At 56.0% G+C, this 16380-nt stretch overlaps 7 protein-coding genes across 7 annotated transcripts; 2 read left to right on the top strand and 5 right to left on the bottom strand.

Annotated features, from left to right (window-relative positions):
• Positions 1 to 1339: 1339 nt before the first annotated feature.
• Positions 1340 to 4241, bottom strand: B0H18DRAFT_973929 (uncharacterized protein). The gene is made up of 11 exons (XM_048043966.1): positions 3833 to 4241; positions 3638 to 3700; positions 3560 to 3588; positions 3386 to 3507; positions 3300 to 3330; positions 3218 to 3248; positions 3060 to 3158; positions 2848 to 3002; positions 2704 to 2797; positions 2436 to 2608; positions 1340 to 2380 (listed from the first exon to the last, which is right to left on the bottom strand). Exons 1-11 carry the CDS (start codon positions 4057 to 4059, stop codon positions 1575 to 1577), a joined length of 1830 nt encoding a protein of 609 aa, XP_047899796.1. The 5' UTR covers positions 4060 to 4241; the 3' UTR covers positions 1340 to 1574.
• A 132-nt stretch (positions 4242 to 4373) lies between these two features.
• Positions 4374 to 7386, top strand: B0H18DRAFT_973922 (cytochrome P450). Its single transcript, XM_048043965.1, has 10 exons — positions 4374 to 4882; positions 4944 to 5058; positions 5117 to 5148; positions 5323 to 5388; positions 5449 to 5554; positions 5615 to 5757; positions 5827 to 6052; positions 6154 to 6547; positions 6614 to 6733; positions 6798 to 7386. The coding sequence occupies exons 1-10, from the start codon at positions 4634 to 4636 to the stop codon at positions 6964 to 6966; spliced, it is 1620 nt and encodes a 539-aa protein (XP_047899795.1). The 5' UTR covers positions 4374 to 4633; the 3' UTR covers positions 6967 to 7386.
• Positions 7376 to 8650, bottom strand: B0H18DRAFT_950713 (uncharacterized protein; the record flags this gene model as incomplete). Its single annotated transcript, XM_048041967.1, has 1 exon — positions 7376 to 8650. The coding sequence occupies one exon, from the start codon at positions 8648 to 8650 to the stop codon at positions 7376 to 7378; it is 1275 nt and encodes a 424-aa protein (XP_047899794.1).
• A 1569-nt stretch (positions 8651 to 10219) lies between these two features.
• Positions 10220 to 11709, bottom strand: B0H18DRAFT_1113817 (uncharacterized protein; the record flags this gene model as incomplete). The annotated part of the gene is made up of 3 exons (XM_048033016.1): positions 10220 to 10321; positions 10380 to 11408; positions 11467 to 11709. 3 exons carry the CDS (start codon positions 11707 to 11709, stop codon positions 10220 to 10222), a joined length of 1374 nt encoding a protein of 457 aa, XP_047899793.1.
• A 256-nt stretch (positions 11710 to 11965) lies between these two features.
• On the bottom strand, positions 11966 to 14092 carry B0H18DRAFT_973904 (uncharacterized protein). Its single transcript, XM_048043964.1, has 6 exons — positions 13608 to 14092; positions 13149 to 13516; positions 13031 to 13081; positions 12827 to 12955; positions 12571 to 12777; positions 11966 to 12518 (listed from the first exon to the last, which is right to left on the bottom strand). The coding sequence occupies exons 1-6, from the start codon at positions 13699 to 13701 to the stop codon at positions 12132 to 12134; spliced, it is 1236 nt and encodes a 411-aa protein (XP_047899792.1). The 5' UTR covers positions 13702 to 14092; the 3' UTR covers positions 11966 to 12131.
• Positions 14093 to 14456: 364 nt separating this feature from the next.
• B0H18DRAFT_1113815 (uncharacterized protein) lies at positions 14457 to 15278 on the bottom strand (the record flags this gene model as incomplete). The annotated part of the gene is made up of 4 exons (XM_048033015.1): positions 14457 to 14770; positions 14817 to 14987; positions 15053 to 15202; positions 15263 to 15278. The coding sequence occupies 4 exons, from the start codon at positions 15276 to 15278 to the stop codon at positions 14457 to 14459; spliced, it is 651 nt and encodes a 216-aa protein (XP_047899791.1).
• Positions 15279 to 15731: 453 nt separating this feature from the next.
• Positions 15732 to 16326, top strand: B0H18DRAFT_1082023 (histone H3; the record flags this gene model as incomplete). The annotated part of the gene is made up of 4 exons (XM_048031475.1): positions 15732 to 15824; positions 15894 to 16040; positions 16098 to 16216; positions 16275 to 16326. 4 exons carry the CDS (start codon positions 15732 to 15734, stop codon positions 16324 to 16326), a joined length of 411 nt encoding a protein of 136 aa, XP_047899790.1.
• Between the last annotated feature and the right edge of the window lie 54 nt (positions 16327 to 16380).

Genomic DNA, 16380 nt, shown 5'->3' with positions numbered 1-16380 from the left:
TGCGGCGGTGCGCGCAATGTCAGGGACCGCATGCTCGCGGGGGGGCGCGCAGGGACGATAGCGGCGGGCACGCCTCTCCCAACCACACCGATCAGCCGAAGCCCGACGTCGGAGCGCCCTGCCCCAGATCTTCCACCTTCGCGGTGCTCTAATTGTGGGTGCGTGCGTCCACGCGGCTACCGCTACCCGACGTCCAATATTGTCCATGCCCCATCAGCCATACTCAGTCAGTCGTTTTGTCCAAAAGAATGCTCACCGAAGCGAGCCCGACGCGCATCCCCGCAAATGCATCAGACACTAGCGGTGGCCAGCGACGCGTAGCACCATGGGCGCATGCGGATGCGCTGCCCGGACGGCACTTACCCCAATGTCCATATTGCTGCTGGCTAAAGGTGCCTGCGCACCGCCTGCGGCGCGTCCACTGCCCGCGCACAGAGTTCCGAAGGGCCTGACGTGGGCTCATTGATCACCGCGAGGCACTTGCTGTGCCGAGCCGTCGCAGCAGAAGCTCCCCCGCAGACGCACACGGGACACTGCCCGCGGCCAGGCCAGTCGATCACTTACGCACGAGCATCTCAGTTTGACCCCTGCCATACCGCATCCACCGTGGACGCGTCAGTGCGCGGCTTGGTCACATCCCCCGCGCGTCGGAATGAATGCGGGCTCGCTGAGCTGGTCGCGTAGGCCTCGGAGGACCAATTCAGTGGCAGACGCTTCAACCCGAGAGGACGGTATGCGAAGCTATATGGGTGGGGTGAGACGAGGGAGCTTGTTGCTGACCGAGCGCACAGGTCCGACCGTCGCGGCTGCGAATGACAAATCCGACCAGTCCCAGCAAGTCCAGGGCAAAAGTTGTGCAAAATCACTTCCATTCAAGAAGGCAAGTACAGCAGCTTACCAATCAACCCCAGTCTCGAAGAAGGCTCTGCGAAATGGAACGGCGGCCCGCCAAATCGTGTCCCCGCCGCGATAGTGGCCTGCCAATGAGATGCGCGGAACGAACATCCCGCCAGACACTCGCCACGAAACCAGCAAAAAAGCCACAAAAACAGCCGAGCCAGCGGACGGACAGGCAGGACCCGCAGGAGTAGGCGACGAGCAGGGGGACTCGAGGGAAAGCGGGTGCGCCTCGCGTTTTGCGCCTTTTTATGCGCCCACTCGAGTCAGCGCAAAGTCAGCGTGTAAACCATGAGACCTTCCTTTTCGGGCCCAATCGATCGTTGACTCAATCGCCGCGTGGCTACCGGGCGGATCGGGATGTGGCGCGGCACCTGTAAAAGGCAATCTTCTGTGATGCACTGCGGGCGCCTTCCTGTGTTCGGCCACATCATCCGTGCAGCCCAGCCACGCACTGGCCGTGCCGAATAAATCACCACCGGGACCGAGAATAGCGGAGAGACAATGCGACGGAAACGAGGTGGACCAGTGATGACCGGTGGGAACCAACATGTTACACCACAGAACAGATGGAAAGAGTCTCGGAGCCGCAGGGTCCGAACGACCCCGCCAATAAATGAGAGCACACCCAGAGTCATCCCGAATACTAACTAACTACCCAAAGCCGACGCCTCTGATCAAGCGTCCGGCCCACCACCAGGCAAGCTCCCCCCATTCGCCCTCACCTGGCTCGGCAGCACAGGCACAGGCGGCGCGTCGGGCGCGCTGAAGAACCCCGCCGCCGTGATGCCCGTCGCCTCCACGCCCGCGCCCGTCCCCCGCTTCGCCGCGCCGCGCCCGACCGAGATGCTCCCCTTCTGGCGCGCCGTCCCGCGCTCGATGCTGATCGTCGAGCGCGCCCGGTGCACCGTCCCGTACGGCGTGAAGCTCGACGGCGCGCCGCTCCGCCCGCCCGCGAGCGACGCGAACGCCGACCGCCCGCCCGGCGACGGCGGCGGCGCCTTCGCGGGCGTGCGCGGCTTGTACGGGAGCGGAGGGGGAGGCGCGGGCCGCCCGGGCTTGTGTGTGCCGTCGGGGCTGCTGCTGCCGCTGGGCCCGAGGGGCATGACGAGCATCGCGTCGTCGATGTCCTCGTCGTCGTCGTGCGCGCGTCTGTCCCGCATCGAACCGCTCGACGAGGCGGGCGACGCCGGGCGGGGCCCGAACTCCCGCTGGGGGATCGCCTCGCTCCTGTCGGGGACCTCGTCAAACACCTCATAGTAGCGCTGTATACAGAGCTTGACGACCGCGCCGAGGGTCGTCTTTCCCATGGCACTAGACGTAGGTGATGCAGAGAAGGGTGCGGGCCCTGAGGGAATGGAGCACATCATGACGTCGCGCAGCGGGCTCGTTCCCGAGACGAGGTTCGGCGTGATGACCACGGCGAGGTTGTTTGCGTCCATGCGATTCGTCGCGGAGCGCAGCGAGACCTCGTGCATGAGCTCTGCCATCTCACAGTCAAACGCCGGTCAGATGACTACGCGTGTGAAACGACTCACGGAGGATATTCGCGAGCAAAATGTACGAGCAGTGCGGCAGCTCGGGCATGAGCGTTTCGCGGATGTACATGATGGAGGATATGTCGGAAGGGTCGTCGCTTGGCTGCGGACACCGTGAGATCAGGGAATAGAGGTGTTCAGGGAAGAGCGGTGTGGGTAGGTCCCGTAAATTTCTTGAGCAGCACTGCGGCGAGGTGAGGATCGCCGAATGTGTCCAGCGAAACGACGTTTCCTATACGATTGCTGGTCAGCGAGATCACAAGGGAACACATTTCTGAGACTACCTCTGTCATATGCTTGCTGGGCTTGCCTGAGCATGACCGAGTTCGGTGACCGTCGGAAGAGTCCTTCGTCCTGCAAACCTGAGGTACCTGGTTAGAATGTATGGACCCGTCGGACTAGAGGTCTATACCTGTTAACCGCAGGTACTGTATGCAGTCCTTCACGACCCGCGGCAAGCCACCCTTCTCTCCGTCATAGCCCATTAGTTCCTCGAGCGGAACTCCAAAGAGGTCCGCTCGTGTGGGCGTGGGCAGAGTAATTTGCTTCTCGTGTTTGAGGTTCTCCCTGACGAAGGCCCGGGCCGTAGTTAGCTAAAGAAGAGGATCAGAGTCACAGGCTTACTGGTATACGGCTGGCGGGATATCTATCTGTGTGAGGGGTATATGACATGCAAGCTCCGATAGTGTGGTGATATAAGTTATCTTGCGGAAGAACTTGGGACTACAGGTGTGTAAGGCGTAAGCTCCCGACACTGAATAATGACGGGTCCCAAACCCTACCTAATGATGGTACCAGCCAGGGAGAAGAGCACTAAAATGACAGCTCAACTCAGCAAGCAGGACACGACAGAGGTCGACTTACTCTTCGTGAAGAATGTGGAGTGTACAATGAACTGACTCGCTCGTGTGAGGAGAGACGATAGAACGTTGAAACTGTCATGTACTCACTAGTTTCTTCAGATTCTTACGGTACTTCCTGCTGAGACTCCGATACGCCTTCCATACCCAGTTCCAGCCGGGCGTATGTCGTCCGCCAGCGGCAAAGAACACCACTGTGTAGTCAGACTCGACTGCGGATAGTCAGGATACCGCATGCATGTGATCATGAAAGACATCACTGACCGTAAAGGTCCAGGTACGATAGCATCCGACTGCTGCCATTTCAGTATGTGACGCCGCGCAAATGGACAGCAAACTCACACTAGCAGCTCATCGTAATTGATCTCTCGTGGGTCCGGCAACCCTGAAGCGTTCATGACCACTCTGAAAATACGTCTCCTCAATGACATCACGCGCGAGTAACGGCATCCCGGACGTACATTGGTCTTGTTCTACGCAACCGAGGTACAAAAAGGCTCAATACACACAACTCATACAACGAAGAATAGCACTGACTCGTAGTCCACCCCTGCCTGGAAGATGACACGGCTCATCACGCTCTCCAAACCATCATGTCCCTGCCTCATAGTGTCTCCATCCATAGTCCGAGTTCGAGAGGGTGCGCCAAAGAAGTTCTTCCTTCTCCAGCCAGGCGATGAAGGAGGGGAGTCCATGCGTATCCCGGGCATGTTTGCGGAAAGCGCAGCCAGTCGCTGTTTGAGCGACATGGGATTCGAAGCCATCCTGGGCCGCCTTGGTAGAGTCCGGCTGACTCGCGTCCAGAGCACTCAGCGCAAAGTCAGTGTAAGCCGGGACAGCAAGTCGTTCAGCAGTGCGCGCAGAGAGGGAAAGGCGAGGCCGAGATGTGGCGAGTGGGATGTAGCCTGGCAGAGCGAGGGCGCGCTGCAGGTGGCGGGAGAACAGCGCGTATGGGCGCTCGGCGTGCGCTCGGGCGCCTCCCCGAGGCGATCCTCGTCCAAACCGGTCATGCATCATGCAATCAACAGCTCCTGCCACTGTGACTTGTCTAGCAGCCTTGCTCTGTTCTGCGCAGTCCCATCACGATCCTTCTCAATCTCGCTCGTCTGCGCATCTGTCTTCCGCTTATTCGACATGACTGCGGCCTGCCGTTTATCATGTGCCTGTGTGAGAAGATATCTGCAGCCTGAGGCAACAGCGACGTGCGCAGGCAGGCGCAAGCCAAATATAACTCGTCCCGCGGTCGACGTCGTCTCCACCGAGCCTACCCCGACCCCGCACAGTATTCAGCCTCAACCCCTTTCTCTCTGACCACCACTAGCTGAGCTCTGCCCCAGGATGGGTGTCATCACTGTGGGCAATCTCCTGCTCTCGTTTGGTGCGGCCGCGTTGGGCTACGGGCTCTACAAGCTTGTCGAGCTCTTGCTTGCACCCCTCTTCTCTCCTTTGCGCGACTTGCCCGGGCCATCGAGCCCCAGCTTCATCTTCGGCCACCTGAAGCAGATATTCGACGCAGAGAACTCTGTGTTGCACGAGTCCTGGACAGAGAAGTATGGCAACACATTGAAGTACAAGACTTGGTTGAATGTGAGCGACCGGGCGGTGTATCCGCGTGGGTAACGCATGAGCATATTGAAGCGATGTCCAGCAAGACAGGTTGTACACGCTCGATACGAGAGCGCTGAACCATATCCTCAGTCATTCTAACGACTACGAGAAGCCATCACTTGCGAGGTTCAACCTCGGCAAGGTCTTGGGCGAAGGTATGTCGACCTGTTTCAGCCTCAAACGCCGGATGCTTCACATATCATGTGTCACTAGGCATTTTGGTCGTAGAGGGTGAGAACAGAGCAGTCATATCTTGAGAAACATACTAAGTGTCCAAATAGGCGAGCAGCATCGCCAACAGGTATATATCCTGCTCTCGTGCACGGCATGATATGGCTGACACTATGCACCAGAGAAGAATCATGGCAAGGCTTATTGATCTTGGTCATGCAGTTCATACCGCTCACGGCACTCCGTAGAACCCCGCATTTGGTCCTACACAAATCAGAGAGCTGACAGAGATATTCGTCGAGAAAGCCCTCCAGGTACATCCATATTTTTGCCATCAAAGACTTTGCGCTCACTCAATGGCGGTATACTCCCAGCTGCGCGATTTCTGGGACGCAGAGATCTCCAAAATCGGCGAGCCCGCCAGGCTCAACATCCTCAATGGCCTCAGCAAGATGGCGCTTGACGTAATCGGTCTTGCTGGTTTGTGTCTCTGTATGCCCCCGCACGATACGTGCTCAGGGTGCATATTCCATGTCACAGGCTTCAACTACACATTCGACTCACTGAACACCGAAGGCAAGTCGAATGAGCTCCACAAGGCGTTCGAGACCATGTTCCGCTCCCTCGCGGGCTTCTCGCTCTTTCCCCTGCTTAAGGCGTACATCCCGCCCCTCCGCATTATTGTACGTCACTCCAATGCCCGGCTGATTCTGTCTTACCTGCAATGCTAACACGCTTGCCCTTCTCGACAGCCCGACGCCCGCTCGCAACAGATCGCCCTTGCGCAGAAGGTCATGCGCCGTATCGGCCTACAGCTCGTTGCGGAGAAGAAGGCGGAGATCATGAAAGCAGTCAGCGCGGGCGAGAAAGGCGACGACATGCTGCATAGCCGGGACTTGCTCACGCTCCTCATCAAGGCGAACATGGCCACCGACATTCCGGAGAGTCAGCGCTTGTCGGACGAGGACGTTCTGGCTCGTGAGCAGCACTCGTCCATCTGCCTAACCTTTTCTGACTTTGTGTAGAGGTGCCGACGTGAGTGCGAGGTTGATTGCTGGGTCGTGGTATCCAAATTAAAGCTGACCTCCTCAGATTCCTGGTCGCCGGCCACGAAACGACCTCCAACGCGACCGCCTGGTGTCTCTTCGCGCTCACCCAAGCCCCTACCGTCCAGCAGAGGCTGCGCGAGGAGCTCCTCACCGTGTCCACCGACAACCCGACGATGGACGAGCTCAGCGCGCTGCCGTACCTCGACGCGGTCGTGCGCGAGACGATGCGCGTGCACGCGCCCGTGCCGAATACGATCCGCGTTGCTGTCAGGGATGATGTGATCCCGCTCGGCGAGCCATACGTCGACGTGCGCGGCCAGGTGCACGACGCTGTACGCGTGAGGAAGGGCACCCCGATCTTCATCCCGATCCTGGCGCTCAACCGGTCGAAGGCGCTCTGGGGCGAGGATGCGTTTGAGTTTAGGTGTGTGCAGACATGCTGCGGGTGGGTATGGGGGCCCGTGCTGATGGTTGTGGATGCGCTTTGTAGGCCGGAACGGTGGGAGAACGTGCCGGAGGCCGTACAGACTATCCCGGGCGTGTGGGGCAACCAGATGAGCTTCCTCGGCGGGCCTCGGTCCTGCATCGGATACCGCTTCTCCTTGGTAGAGTCAGTCGCACTCTGTTTCTGGCTCCATGCTGTTGACTGACGTGCTCGATCCACGCGAGTGTAGGATGAAAGCCCTCATCTTCACTCTCGTCCGCGCGTTTGAGTTCGAGCTCGCGGTGCCCGCGAGCGAGATCGTCAAGAAGGCGACCGTGGTGCAGCGTCCGCTAGTCAAGAGCGAGACGGAGAAGGGTTACCAGATGCCGCTGTTGTTGAAGCGGTATCAGAGGGTATGATAGTTTCGCAATCAACCTGTGTATCATTCGTCGTGTATCAGTCGGACAGAATCCTGTAACCCATGTCTACTTCGCTGACGAACAAAGCACGGGCCCTGTTCGACTTGCCACTTGATATTGTTCCTTATTTGATCAACCAGAAACCCATGAAACTCGGGTATGCGGTGTGCTATATAGGTAAAGGACCCATTAATATCGTGACTACACCAAATATGACCCTCAGTGCAAATTCTATGTACCTCGATTCAAGCTCTGTTTCTAATACTCGTGGTTGAAAACACCCCATCGAGTCCATTGACAGTCGATTCTTCTCTGCATAAACGGGTTTACTACTAGTGGTATCTGTGAGTATCTGTCAGCGAATGCGTTACTGACACAGAATTGCTACTGTACGGACATTGCAGGGGGGTCAGACCGCGCCGATATTGCCACTAGCAATGAGTCTGCGCGCTCGTGCTCGCTCTTGCGTCCGCACGCGACATATGGGCGGGAAAAGAACCATGACACGCTCCCAAAGTGGGATAAATCTTTCCATTTCCACCGCCTCCATCTCTTCAGGATCCGCAACGTATACGCCATTCGTACCGAGTTTGAACCGGACATCTTCAGGAAGGAAATATGATAGCATCATAGCTACCCGCTCGGGATCGTCAATCGTGGACCACGCCAGGTCCAAGACTGCTAAGTTCGGTAGAGTATGTAAACTCCCGTCGTCATGCCACTCGTCTTGGTTGGGAAGTAGCTCGGTGTACTGGGAAGGTTCCTGTGCATCAAGCAACACACCGAGATGGTTAATTCTGCCGTAATTTTTGGCGAAAGCGTATACGCTTCGCAGCGTGGCGTAGGACGAGGATCTTCTCCAGCCCGATACCCTCACCGAAGTGTTGACGTCCAGATACTCCAAATCGGGCCACGCGGTCGCCGCATCAATGAGGACTCCATCGTCGTATTCTGTAGACCAGGGTATGGCCGCAATCTCGAGACGACGCAAATTGCGAAAGATGAGTAAGTGACGAAGGTGAGACGACGATATCGCGATGTTAGGGCATGTGACCAGGTCCCCGTCGTCGCGACAATCCAGCAAATAGAGTGCGGAGAGGCTCTCCGAGGCACATTGTGAGGCAATGAGGGCAAATAGTGGCTGGGAGAGTCTCGATTGTCCTGTCGTTTCCAACTCCACCTCGAGAGTTTCGATCACGGGAAGCATGATCGAAGCGAGTTGAGGGTAGCATCGCACATCGCACGAGCGCACCTCTAAGTGCTTGAGAGATGGGAATGTCGAGGCGGGAGTGTGGAGACATGTTCGCGTGATTTGAGAGATATTTGAGCCAGACTCGACGTCCCCACTGGATGAAAATCGGATGACCATCGTCTCCAACGACGGTAGGGATGACAGTTTTGCGACATCTTGAACTACGAGTTCAATATCTGGGCATTTGATACACTTGAGGTTACGGTAGCTCGCGAGATACGACGACAGTAATGACGTCGACTCAGCGGACTGACCCCTCCAAGCGGAGCTGACTGCGATGGATTCCAAGAGAGGGCAAGTGCTGCGGAGAGCAGCTAGAACAGATTTGAAAGTCGCCAGGGAGGCCTGGTCGTCGGGGTTGTCAGAGGAAGGGATACTGAAGCTGATGTACCTGAGCTCTGGACCAACAAGGAGATGTAGGAATAGGGACATGTTGGGATAATGGTTCAGCGAGTCAGCGAAGACTGGCGACTCGTGATCGGAGGGCCATTCGATACTTTGTAAACGGGGGACGATAATGGCGCGGCGACAAACGGAGAGCATTTGATAAGTTGCCAACGAGATCTTGTCAGCACGGTATCGATGCCTGATATGTTCTCCGCGGATTATATGTCTGACCAGACATGCATAGTTATCGAAGACGAGCCAGTCATCAGGCTCGACAAGAGCTCTCGTCAAATTCTGCGAAATAACATATTTCAGAGAGAACACAATAGGTTGACACATGATGGTAACTCACGATGGTGCGTCGCGGCAAAAGCCACCGATGTTCGTCAGCCGGTCTGTCTATGATCTCCCATGCATCAGACGGAAAGAGCCTAATGAGAGGCCCAATGTTGGAAAGTCTCTTCCACAACACGCCGATGGCTGGTCTACGTAGCGATCGGCATGTCCTTGCTAGCTTTGCCAAGCTGCTGCTATTGCGTTCCAGATGTGTCAAGACTAGGAGCAGAACCTCATCCACACGGAACGCGCGATGCATATGTGGATGAGGACGAGTCGAGGCTACACCGCCAGTTCTGAGCCAGACCGTAATAGTTCAGGGCGACTTCAACGTTTCAATTGTTGAACGGGTTACGGCTAAGTAAGTTAGCTGCGTATTGTCTCCACCACAAACGAATTGAGTCCAGGTAAGTACTGTATCGGGCCGGGATCTCGGCCGGACATGGTACTCGGTCAGTCGACGACCGTGGGCTCATTCCAAAAGTTAATCACAAGAAAACATATCAGCAGGTAGAGGAGGATTGTGAGAGTCGACTGGTGTGCGTAATTTGTCGTAAGACTGGGAACTGAGTACTGAGCCTACGGCGCTCGACTGACCGAGTACCATGTCCGGCCGAGATCCCGGCCCGATACAGTCAGTAACTTACTAAGAAGTACTTACTTACGCCAGCTTGAAAAAAGGTTTGTTTCAGCAGACACACGTATACCTACTCGTTCTTTTGACGTATGCACACGCAAACTTGAGTGGAAGCTATACTACTCACTGCTACAATACTAGAGTCATGTCTACATAGGGCTCGGCCCTCGCGGACATAAGGGGAATAAATATATACAAAAAGGTCGCAGCGCGCACGCAGTGTGGTCGAGGAAGGCTAGCAGATTTAATGCGTTGTCTTGAGCGGCGACAGTATTGAGGAGCATGTCAACTACTGGACTTGTTCAGCAACAACGAAACCCCAACATCAGTGGGGCAAGCGAGTAGAATACGGTCGAACGCACCGTTTTGAATAACTGTGTACAATCTAGATCGCGTTGGACTCACCCGCCGCAATAAGTGCCCGTTTGCATTCTTCTTCCCGCACTCTGTGGAGGACTGGTAGAAGGCTACTGACAGTGTCCCAAAGCGAACCAGATGGCGCATCTGACTCCGACCGATCGCCCCGAGGTTCGATCGGGATGTGATGGTCATGGATGGCGGAAAGGTCTGGAAAATAACGGCAGCGACTTCCCATGGGTCTGCGATTGGCGACCAAGATACATCAAGTACATGAATATCAGTCAAGCATGTAACCTCTCCGTAGCAGTATAATGGGCGTCCCTGCTAAGTGGCTGGTCCGCGTCGAGCGAGATGGGTGAGATGTCGGCAATGCTGGCCAAGAGCTATGACACCGTGCAATGTAGCGAGGCAAGATGCTTTTCTCCAGCCTTCTTGGTCCACCGAAGTATTCAGGTACAAATAACGCAGCATGGGCCACGCAGACGCCATATCGATGAGGACATCGTCGTTGTACTCCGTGAGCCAGGTCGGAGCATTGATGTCGAGAGAACGTAGATTGGAAAAGACGAAGAGATGGCGAAGGTTCCGCGGCGATATGGCGATGTTTCGGGAGGTCCGCCAGTTCGTGCCGGTATAGGAATCGCGAATGACGATGTCGGTCAACGTATTGGGAGAACATTTTGAGGCGATGCTGGCGAACAAAGGTTGCACGAGGCCCGGTTGCGACTCCACGTCTGTGTGAAGCCCCAGTTTCTCGACCATGGGGAAACCGACCGGAGCAGAAGCAAGCCGTGCGTAGCATTGCATTTGACACCGATGGATAGACAGGCTCTTCAAGGAGGCGAAGATCCGAACAGGAGGCGAGCTCTGTGTACTCTCCAAAGCACTCGGGTCTGTGTCGCTGTCGGACATGGAGATTGACAATGTCTCCAACCTCGGGAGTAGCGACAGTTGTAGGACGTCGCGCACAGTGAAATGGACGTCCAAACAGCTGATCACCTTGATATGCCGGAACATTGCGAGGTGCAAGGATAATTGTGCAGGTAGCCGATGAGGCGATGTTCGTGAAATGGACTGGGAATTGCCGATCCAGACCGTGATGGATCCCAAACCTGGGCATGTAGATCGGAGTGCCTCTAGGATGAATTGGAGATTTTCCTCGCCGATGTACGCCACGGTCAATGTAACATGCCTAAGCTGCGGACCGAGAAGAAGACGGAGATACGGGAAAGTCGCAACACGGTTCCTGATTGGGAAGGAAGGCCACTCGACGATCTGCAAGAATGGTAGCAAGCTGGTGCGGCGACAGCTGGCGAGCAATTGCCATGTTGCGAGTGATATATGCTCGAGTTCGTACCGAAGCAAAATTGGCTCTTCCGACTCGACCGTGTAACCAAGATACCTGACCAAGGATGCGTACTTCTCGAAAGCTAGCCAGTCTTGGGGGGCGGTCGGTGCTCTTGTCAAATTCTGAGAAGATCGCCGTCATTTCAGACACATAAGTAAGCGTATCTATTCTACGACTCACGATAATATATACCCGGGGCGGCTGATTCATTTGACTTCCATGCTCCTTTATCGTCTCCCATGCATCGGCTGGAAGAAGCTTGATTAATGGGACAAGGTTGGATAGTCTGTTCCACAGGATACAGACGGCAGGCCCATGGAGCGACCAACAAGTCCTTGCGGCAGCAGCCAGAGTATGCGAATCCACCTTCAGATTGCCCAGAATCAACAGGAGGATTTCCTCCACTAAGATCCCGGGGGACATTGGAAGCGGTATGTAGAAGCGGGTGCCCGGGGATTGCAACGATGTCGATGAGGAAGGAAGAGGTTAATCTGTGGCAGTTCCGTTTAGCATCCGCCGCTTCCGTCCAGATAAGGCAAGCATTGTCGTTCGTGCTCCCCCCATCGAAAGGTCATGTTTATGGTCTGCGTATGGAAGACTAGGTTCGTGCACCCACCTGTGTAGAAACCAGCAGACTACTCCGCGTTGTACGGAGGGTCGGCACTGGACTGTGCACGACGTACACGCCAACTTTCGCTATGTCCAGGTGTGATAGTAGTGACTGATGGTGTTCTTGGCTCCCCTCGAGTCTACAACGGAACGGTACTCAACGGCGGGGGCTAATGAGGCACTAGAGAATATACAAGTTTGACGATACTGCGATACTACGATCTTGCACCACTCCCCTATAGCGCTCGTAGCTTATCAAGAAGAATGGCCCATTCCACGACGGTGACCCCACGTTTCAGCGCGTATTCCTTCACCTCCCGATTCCGCGTGTCCTCGGTCAGGCGCGCAATTGCTCTCAGGTGCTCCATGCGTTGCATGCCAAGCTCGGAAAGTATCGGTGCAATGTGCAACAGGGACGGCTCACACGAGGCGAGGATGAGCTCGACGGGAGAGGTTGATGTCGCCTTTGTTCCATCCGTAGGTGGCGCCATCGTGGTCATGGACCCTGGCATCTGATGGTTCAGGGACGAGGATTGATGATGAGAGGGTTTCGGTACGTGAGGACCCGGCGAGCTGACAGTACTACCGCTATGCGGTGGGGTTTGCGGGTACGTCATCACAAACTAGGTTGATATCGGTGAGCAGCGACAGTTCCAGAGAGCAGTATGTACATACTTCACTCCGATCTAAAGATGACCGTCCGTGAGTATGTTTCTTAGTCGGAGACGTTGGCGATGTTGGGCTGTTAGGCATGGCCTCAGGGTTGAACGGCCGTGGATCCATTCCCATGGTCGCGAATGGAATAGTGGAGATGCTCTCGGAACGCGAAAGCACCGGCATGAGATATCCATCCTTCGGGTTGGGGCGATAGGCCACCATGTACTGCAGCAGATGGTGAGTGACGGCGTTGAATGCTCAGCAGGACGCCCACCTCGCTACGCTCGTACGTTGCTTTGGCCGTCTTATGCATGTGTGGCTCTCCTACGTGAGCGCCCTTCGTGCTTCCGTTTCCTGTCGGCCCATCGCTTACGACCCGCCTTAGAGATTGAGACGGGGCATCCTGCGGTAGACGTGACTATTGGCGACGCTATGCTCGTCGTCCCCCACGGCTGTCCCCGCGACTGCTTTCCGCGACCCGCTCGCGCCACAGGGAGATAGTGCGCTCAGGCCCGTCGTGCACGACTTTCTCTTCGAAACCTCGAGTTTGCCCTTGCGCCCGCTCACCCGCCTCGTATTCTGCGGCATGTCCGCACCACCCAGGCTCTTCCTGCCTCCTCGCCCGCCCGCCTCGACCCCGCCTCGCTCCCGTTTCGATATATGTACCCATTGGAACGGGCGCTAGGCAGCGGCGGCGCCGGTTTTCTCTCCGAAATCTCTTGCCGGTGAAACTCGTCCTCGTTGCTCATCTTGCGCTCGATCTCATTGACATAGTTCTGGTAGCCACTGATAGACTCCTCGTATTCGAGCTCGCGGTAGGGGACGTTCCATTCCGTGGGCACCTCCGTCGTGATCGCGTCGAAGTTATCGTCCAGCGCTATGCTCGTCGGCGGGCGGGTCGGCCGCCGTGTAGAACGCGGCAGCGCATTGTAGTTACGGCCCTGGTGCAGGCTGAACTCTGCGTCTTTGCACGGTACGAGAGGGGCGAACGAATGATATGATGCGGTCATGTTTAGAATGAGGAAGATGCGCGGATGAATTGACCACACACTTACCGCTCGCCTCGTCCTTCATATACATGAGTCTCGCCGAAGAACCGCTCCGAAACGCAGCAGGATGAGAACTGGGGAGGACGTATCGATGGGTCATACGGTGGCTGAAGGACCATATCAAGTCGCAACACGCGTTTGCAGCGTGTTACGGCACGTGCAGGGCTCTTCGCGATCACACCCTCACCAGATTCTGTTCGGGGCACTCGTCCGCCTCTTCCGACAAACGATTATAGGAGATATCAGTAGACTGTTTGACCGACGCGGGGTCGCGGATTCCCAAATCGAGGGCGAGCAAATGCGGGGGTCGCTCGGATCCGACAAGGGCATCGGTACAATTGGCGCGAAGTTCGATAGAGTGTATATCTGCAGTCCCCCTTTCGCTCCACACATCTGCGCGTCATGAGATTCCAGCATGTACTGTTACGCAACGCCGGGACGCACTTACCGAGATGACGCGGAACTTGATCCCAAGGCTAGCCCTCTACCTTGCTCACAGCCGCCTGGTCTATCTGTGTGGCAGTTCGTGAGCGAGGCTGAACACCGAAGCTGATGATACACTTACCGCATGACCTATTCATGAAGTAAATAAGTACAACACTACTCACGATTAGGACGAATCCCCAATAGGAAGAACGTTGATCTGCTATTCGCATGGCTAGACGCTTGTTTACCTCCGATGAGTTTGAAGAGTACATGAATCATACTCCGGTGAGTGCGAGTGCTCAGTCTGACATTGTGCAAGGGATGTGAAATTTACAAGAATACACTGAGACCATTCAGGTTGGTCAGACTTTACTTCAGAGCTCGATCAGCGGGATACTTACTGATGAGAATAGAGCACAAATATCGTGGCTAAGGCACAGTTCTCCTCCCTTCAGGGCGACCCGAGTACACCGGCGGAGGGGGCATGAGGACAGTCTCTTCCACGAATGTTCTGCGAGACAAGGTGGCACACTGCGGGTTCGCACCATTAGCTGCTTGTTTGACGTCGGACGACGGCTGAGGGGGCGATCCTATCATTGTGCCTCTCGGAGAAATGGAAGCTATGTCGCTTCGGTGGCGCGGGGTACAAGCAGGTACGGGATGTGGAAGGGCTCCGTCTGAACGAAGGAAGATGAAGAGCCGTTTTGTGGGCGAGAGGTACGGATCGCAACCGTACTTCGTGTCTGTGGCAGCATATGAGTTACAAGAAGCATGTCAGTTACAGCATACCATCAACTAGGCTTTCCGATTCTTCGTTACTATGGCCCTTCTCGGTGTCAGGCTCGTAAAGCGAAAGCCGCCGTGGTAGCGGTTTGGTCCGCTTTGCCTTGCACCATGTGACGAGTGAGACAGTCATCGGGATTCCCCAGAGCACGATATAAATGAGGAAGCCGACAGCAGCTGCAGGAGATTGTGTCGCCGAAGAGTAAGCTATATAGTACGACAACCCCGAGTAATGAACTCACCGAAGGCCGCAATGTCCATGGGGCACATCCTCAACTCGCTGCCAATGAGCATGCATTTACGCTGAATCTGTGCGGGGTCGAGCTCGTCACGAGTAAAGTACTGGAGCAGGATCGTCATCGTGGTGACTGCGTGCGAGAACCTAGGGTTGTCTAGGCGAATGCCAGAGCTATGCAACGAATGACTCAAAGAGCGTGAGTGACAAAACATACAAAACTGCAGAGACATAGCGGAAGCGAGAGTGTATGCTGCAGCATGACTCGGGGCTGACTTGCGCAGAGGATTCCAGACAGAACGGTGCTGCAGTCAGAACTGAGACTACTTGGTTGCCAGGCGGCTCAGAACCTTGTGAGCGCAGACGTCAAGTTCATGCATTGCTGCAGAAATGAACTTGAGTCGCAATTGAGTCGGCAGGATAGTTGGCGGTAGTGGACACCTGTGGACACGGTCGCCGTCGTGACGGGCGGAGACAAGCCACGCACTCAGCCACAGCAACCCAAAAGTGGCACAGCCACAGACGCGTTAGTCACGCGTCACGCGTCGCGCATATATAAGGGCACGACGCGACTTGTTGAATGCAATCAACGCCTTCTCTTCCCGCCATCACAAGGCTCCCTCAGTGGCACCCTCTCGCATCCTCATATCTACCCCTGTCCCGTCGACAATCGACCTTCACTAGCCATGGCACGTACCAAGCAGACCGCCCGCAAGTCCACCGGTGGCAAGGCCCCTCGTAAGCAGCTCGCCTCGAAGGCTGCGCGCAAGACTGCGCCCGTGAGTGTTGTCGAGTTGGATAACTCGGTGTGGGGTGCTTTGCTCATACTATTGCCTCTGCAGAACCAGACCACTGGTGGTGTGAAGAAGCCCCATCGCTTCCGCCCCGGAACGGTCGCCCTCCGAGAGATTCGTCGCTACCAGAAGTCGACCGAGCTGCTTATCAGGAAGCTGCCCTTCCAGCGGTTGGTCCGTGAGATTGCGCAGGACTTCAAGGTGCGTGTGGCCAGTGCCGTCTACTATACTGGGTAACTGATGACATGCATTTTGTAGACGGATCTGCGCTTCCAGTCGTCCGCCGTCATGGCTCTCCAGGAGGCTGCTGAGGCATACCTCGTGTCTCTCTTCGAGGACACCAACTTGGCTGCCATCCACGCCAAGCGTGTCACCATGTGAGTCATACTGTTGTAGTACATCTCTGCGTATGTGGGCGCTAACCCCTTTCTACAGTCAACCCAAGGACCTCGCTCTTGCCCGCCGTCTCCGCGGTGAGCGGTCCTAAGTTGTTCCCCAGCCAAGCAACGGCTGGCTCCATCTCTATGTCACGTTTTCTATA

The sequence above is a fragment of the Fomitopsis serialis genome (assembly GCF_022376445.1).
Source record: "Fomitopsis serialis strain Sig1Antser10 chromosome Unknown B0H18scaffold_3, whole genome shotgun sequence".
NCBI lineage: Eukaryota > Fungi > Basidiomycota > Agaricomycetes > Polyporales > Fomitopsidaceae > Fomitopsis > Fomitopsis serialis.
Note: the sequence above shows the minus strand (reverse complement) of the source record. Positions and strands in the feature narration are given on the sequence as shown.

Bases quoted from the DNA above. Each gene is read 5' to 3' on its own strand.
- B0H18DRAFT_973929 (XM_048043966.1), bottom strand. From the start codon at position 4,059: ATGGCTTCGAATCCCATGTCGCTCAAACAGCGACTGGCTGCGCTTTCC. The intron at 3,508-3,559 runs GTCAGTGATGTC...GACTATCCGCAG, and splicing joins ATCGTACCTGGACCTTTACG to TCGAGTCTGACTACACAGTG. The intron at 2,381-2,435 runs GTGAGTCGTTTC...GTGAGATGGCAG, and splicing joins TTTGCTCGCGAATATCCTCC to AGCTCATGCACGAGGTCTCG.
- B0H18DRAFT_973922 (XM_048043965.1), top strand. From the start codon at position 4,634: ATGGGTGTCATCACTGTGGGCAATCTCCTGCTCTCGTTTGGTGCGGCC. The intron at 6,053-6,153 runs GTGAGCAGCACT...TCCAAATTAAAG, and splicing joins GGACGAGGACGTTCTGGCTC to CTGACCTCCTCAGATTCCTG. The intron at 6,548-6,613 runs GTGTGTGCAGAC...TGCGCTTTGTAG, and splicing joins GAGGATGCGTTTGAGTTTAG to GCCGGAACGGTGGGAGAACG.
- B0H18DRAFT_973904 (XM_048043964.1), bottom strand. From the start codon at position 13,701: ATGACCCATCGATACGTCCTCCCCAGTTCTCATCCTGCTGCGTTTCGG. The intron at 12,778-12,826 runs GTGGGCGTCCTG...CATCTGCTGCAG, and splicing joins CAACGTACGAGCGTAGCGAG to TACATGGTGGCCTATCGCCC. The intron at 12,519-12,570 runs GTATGTACATAC...ATATCAACCTAG, and splicing joins CATCTTTAGATCGGAGTGAA to TTTGTGATGACGTACCCGCA.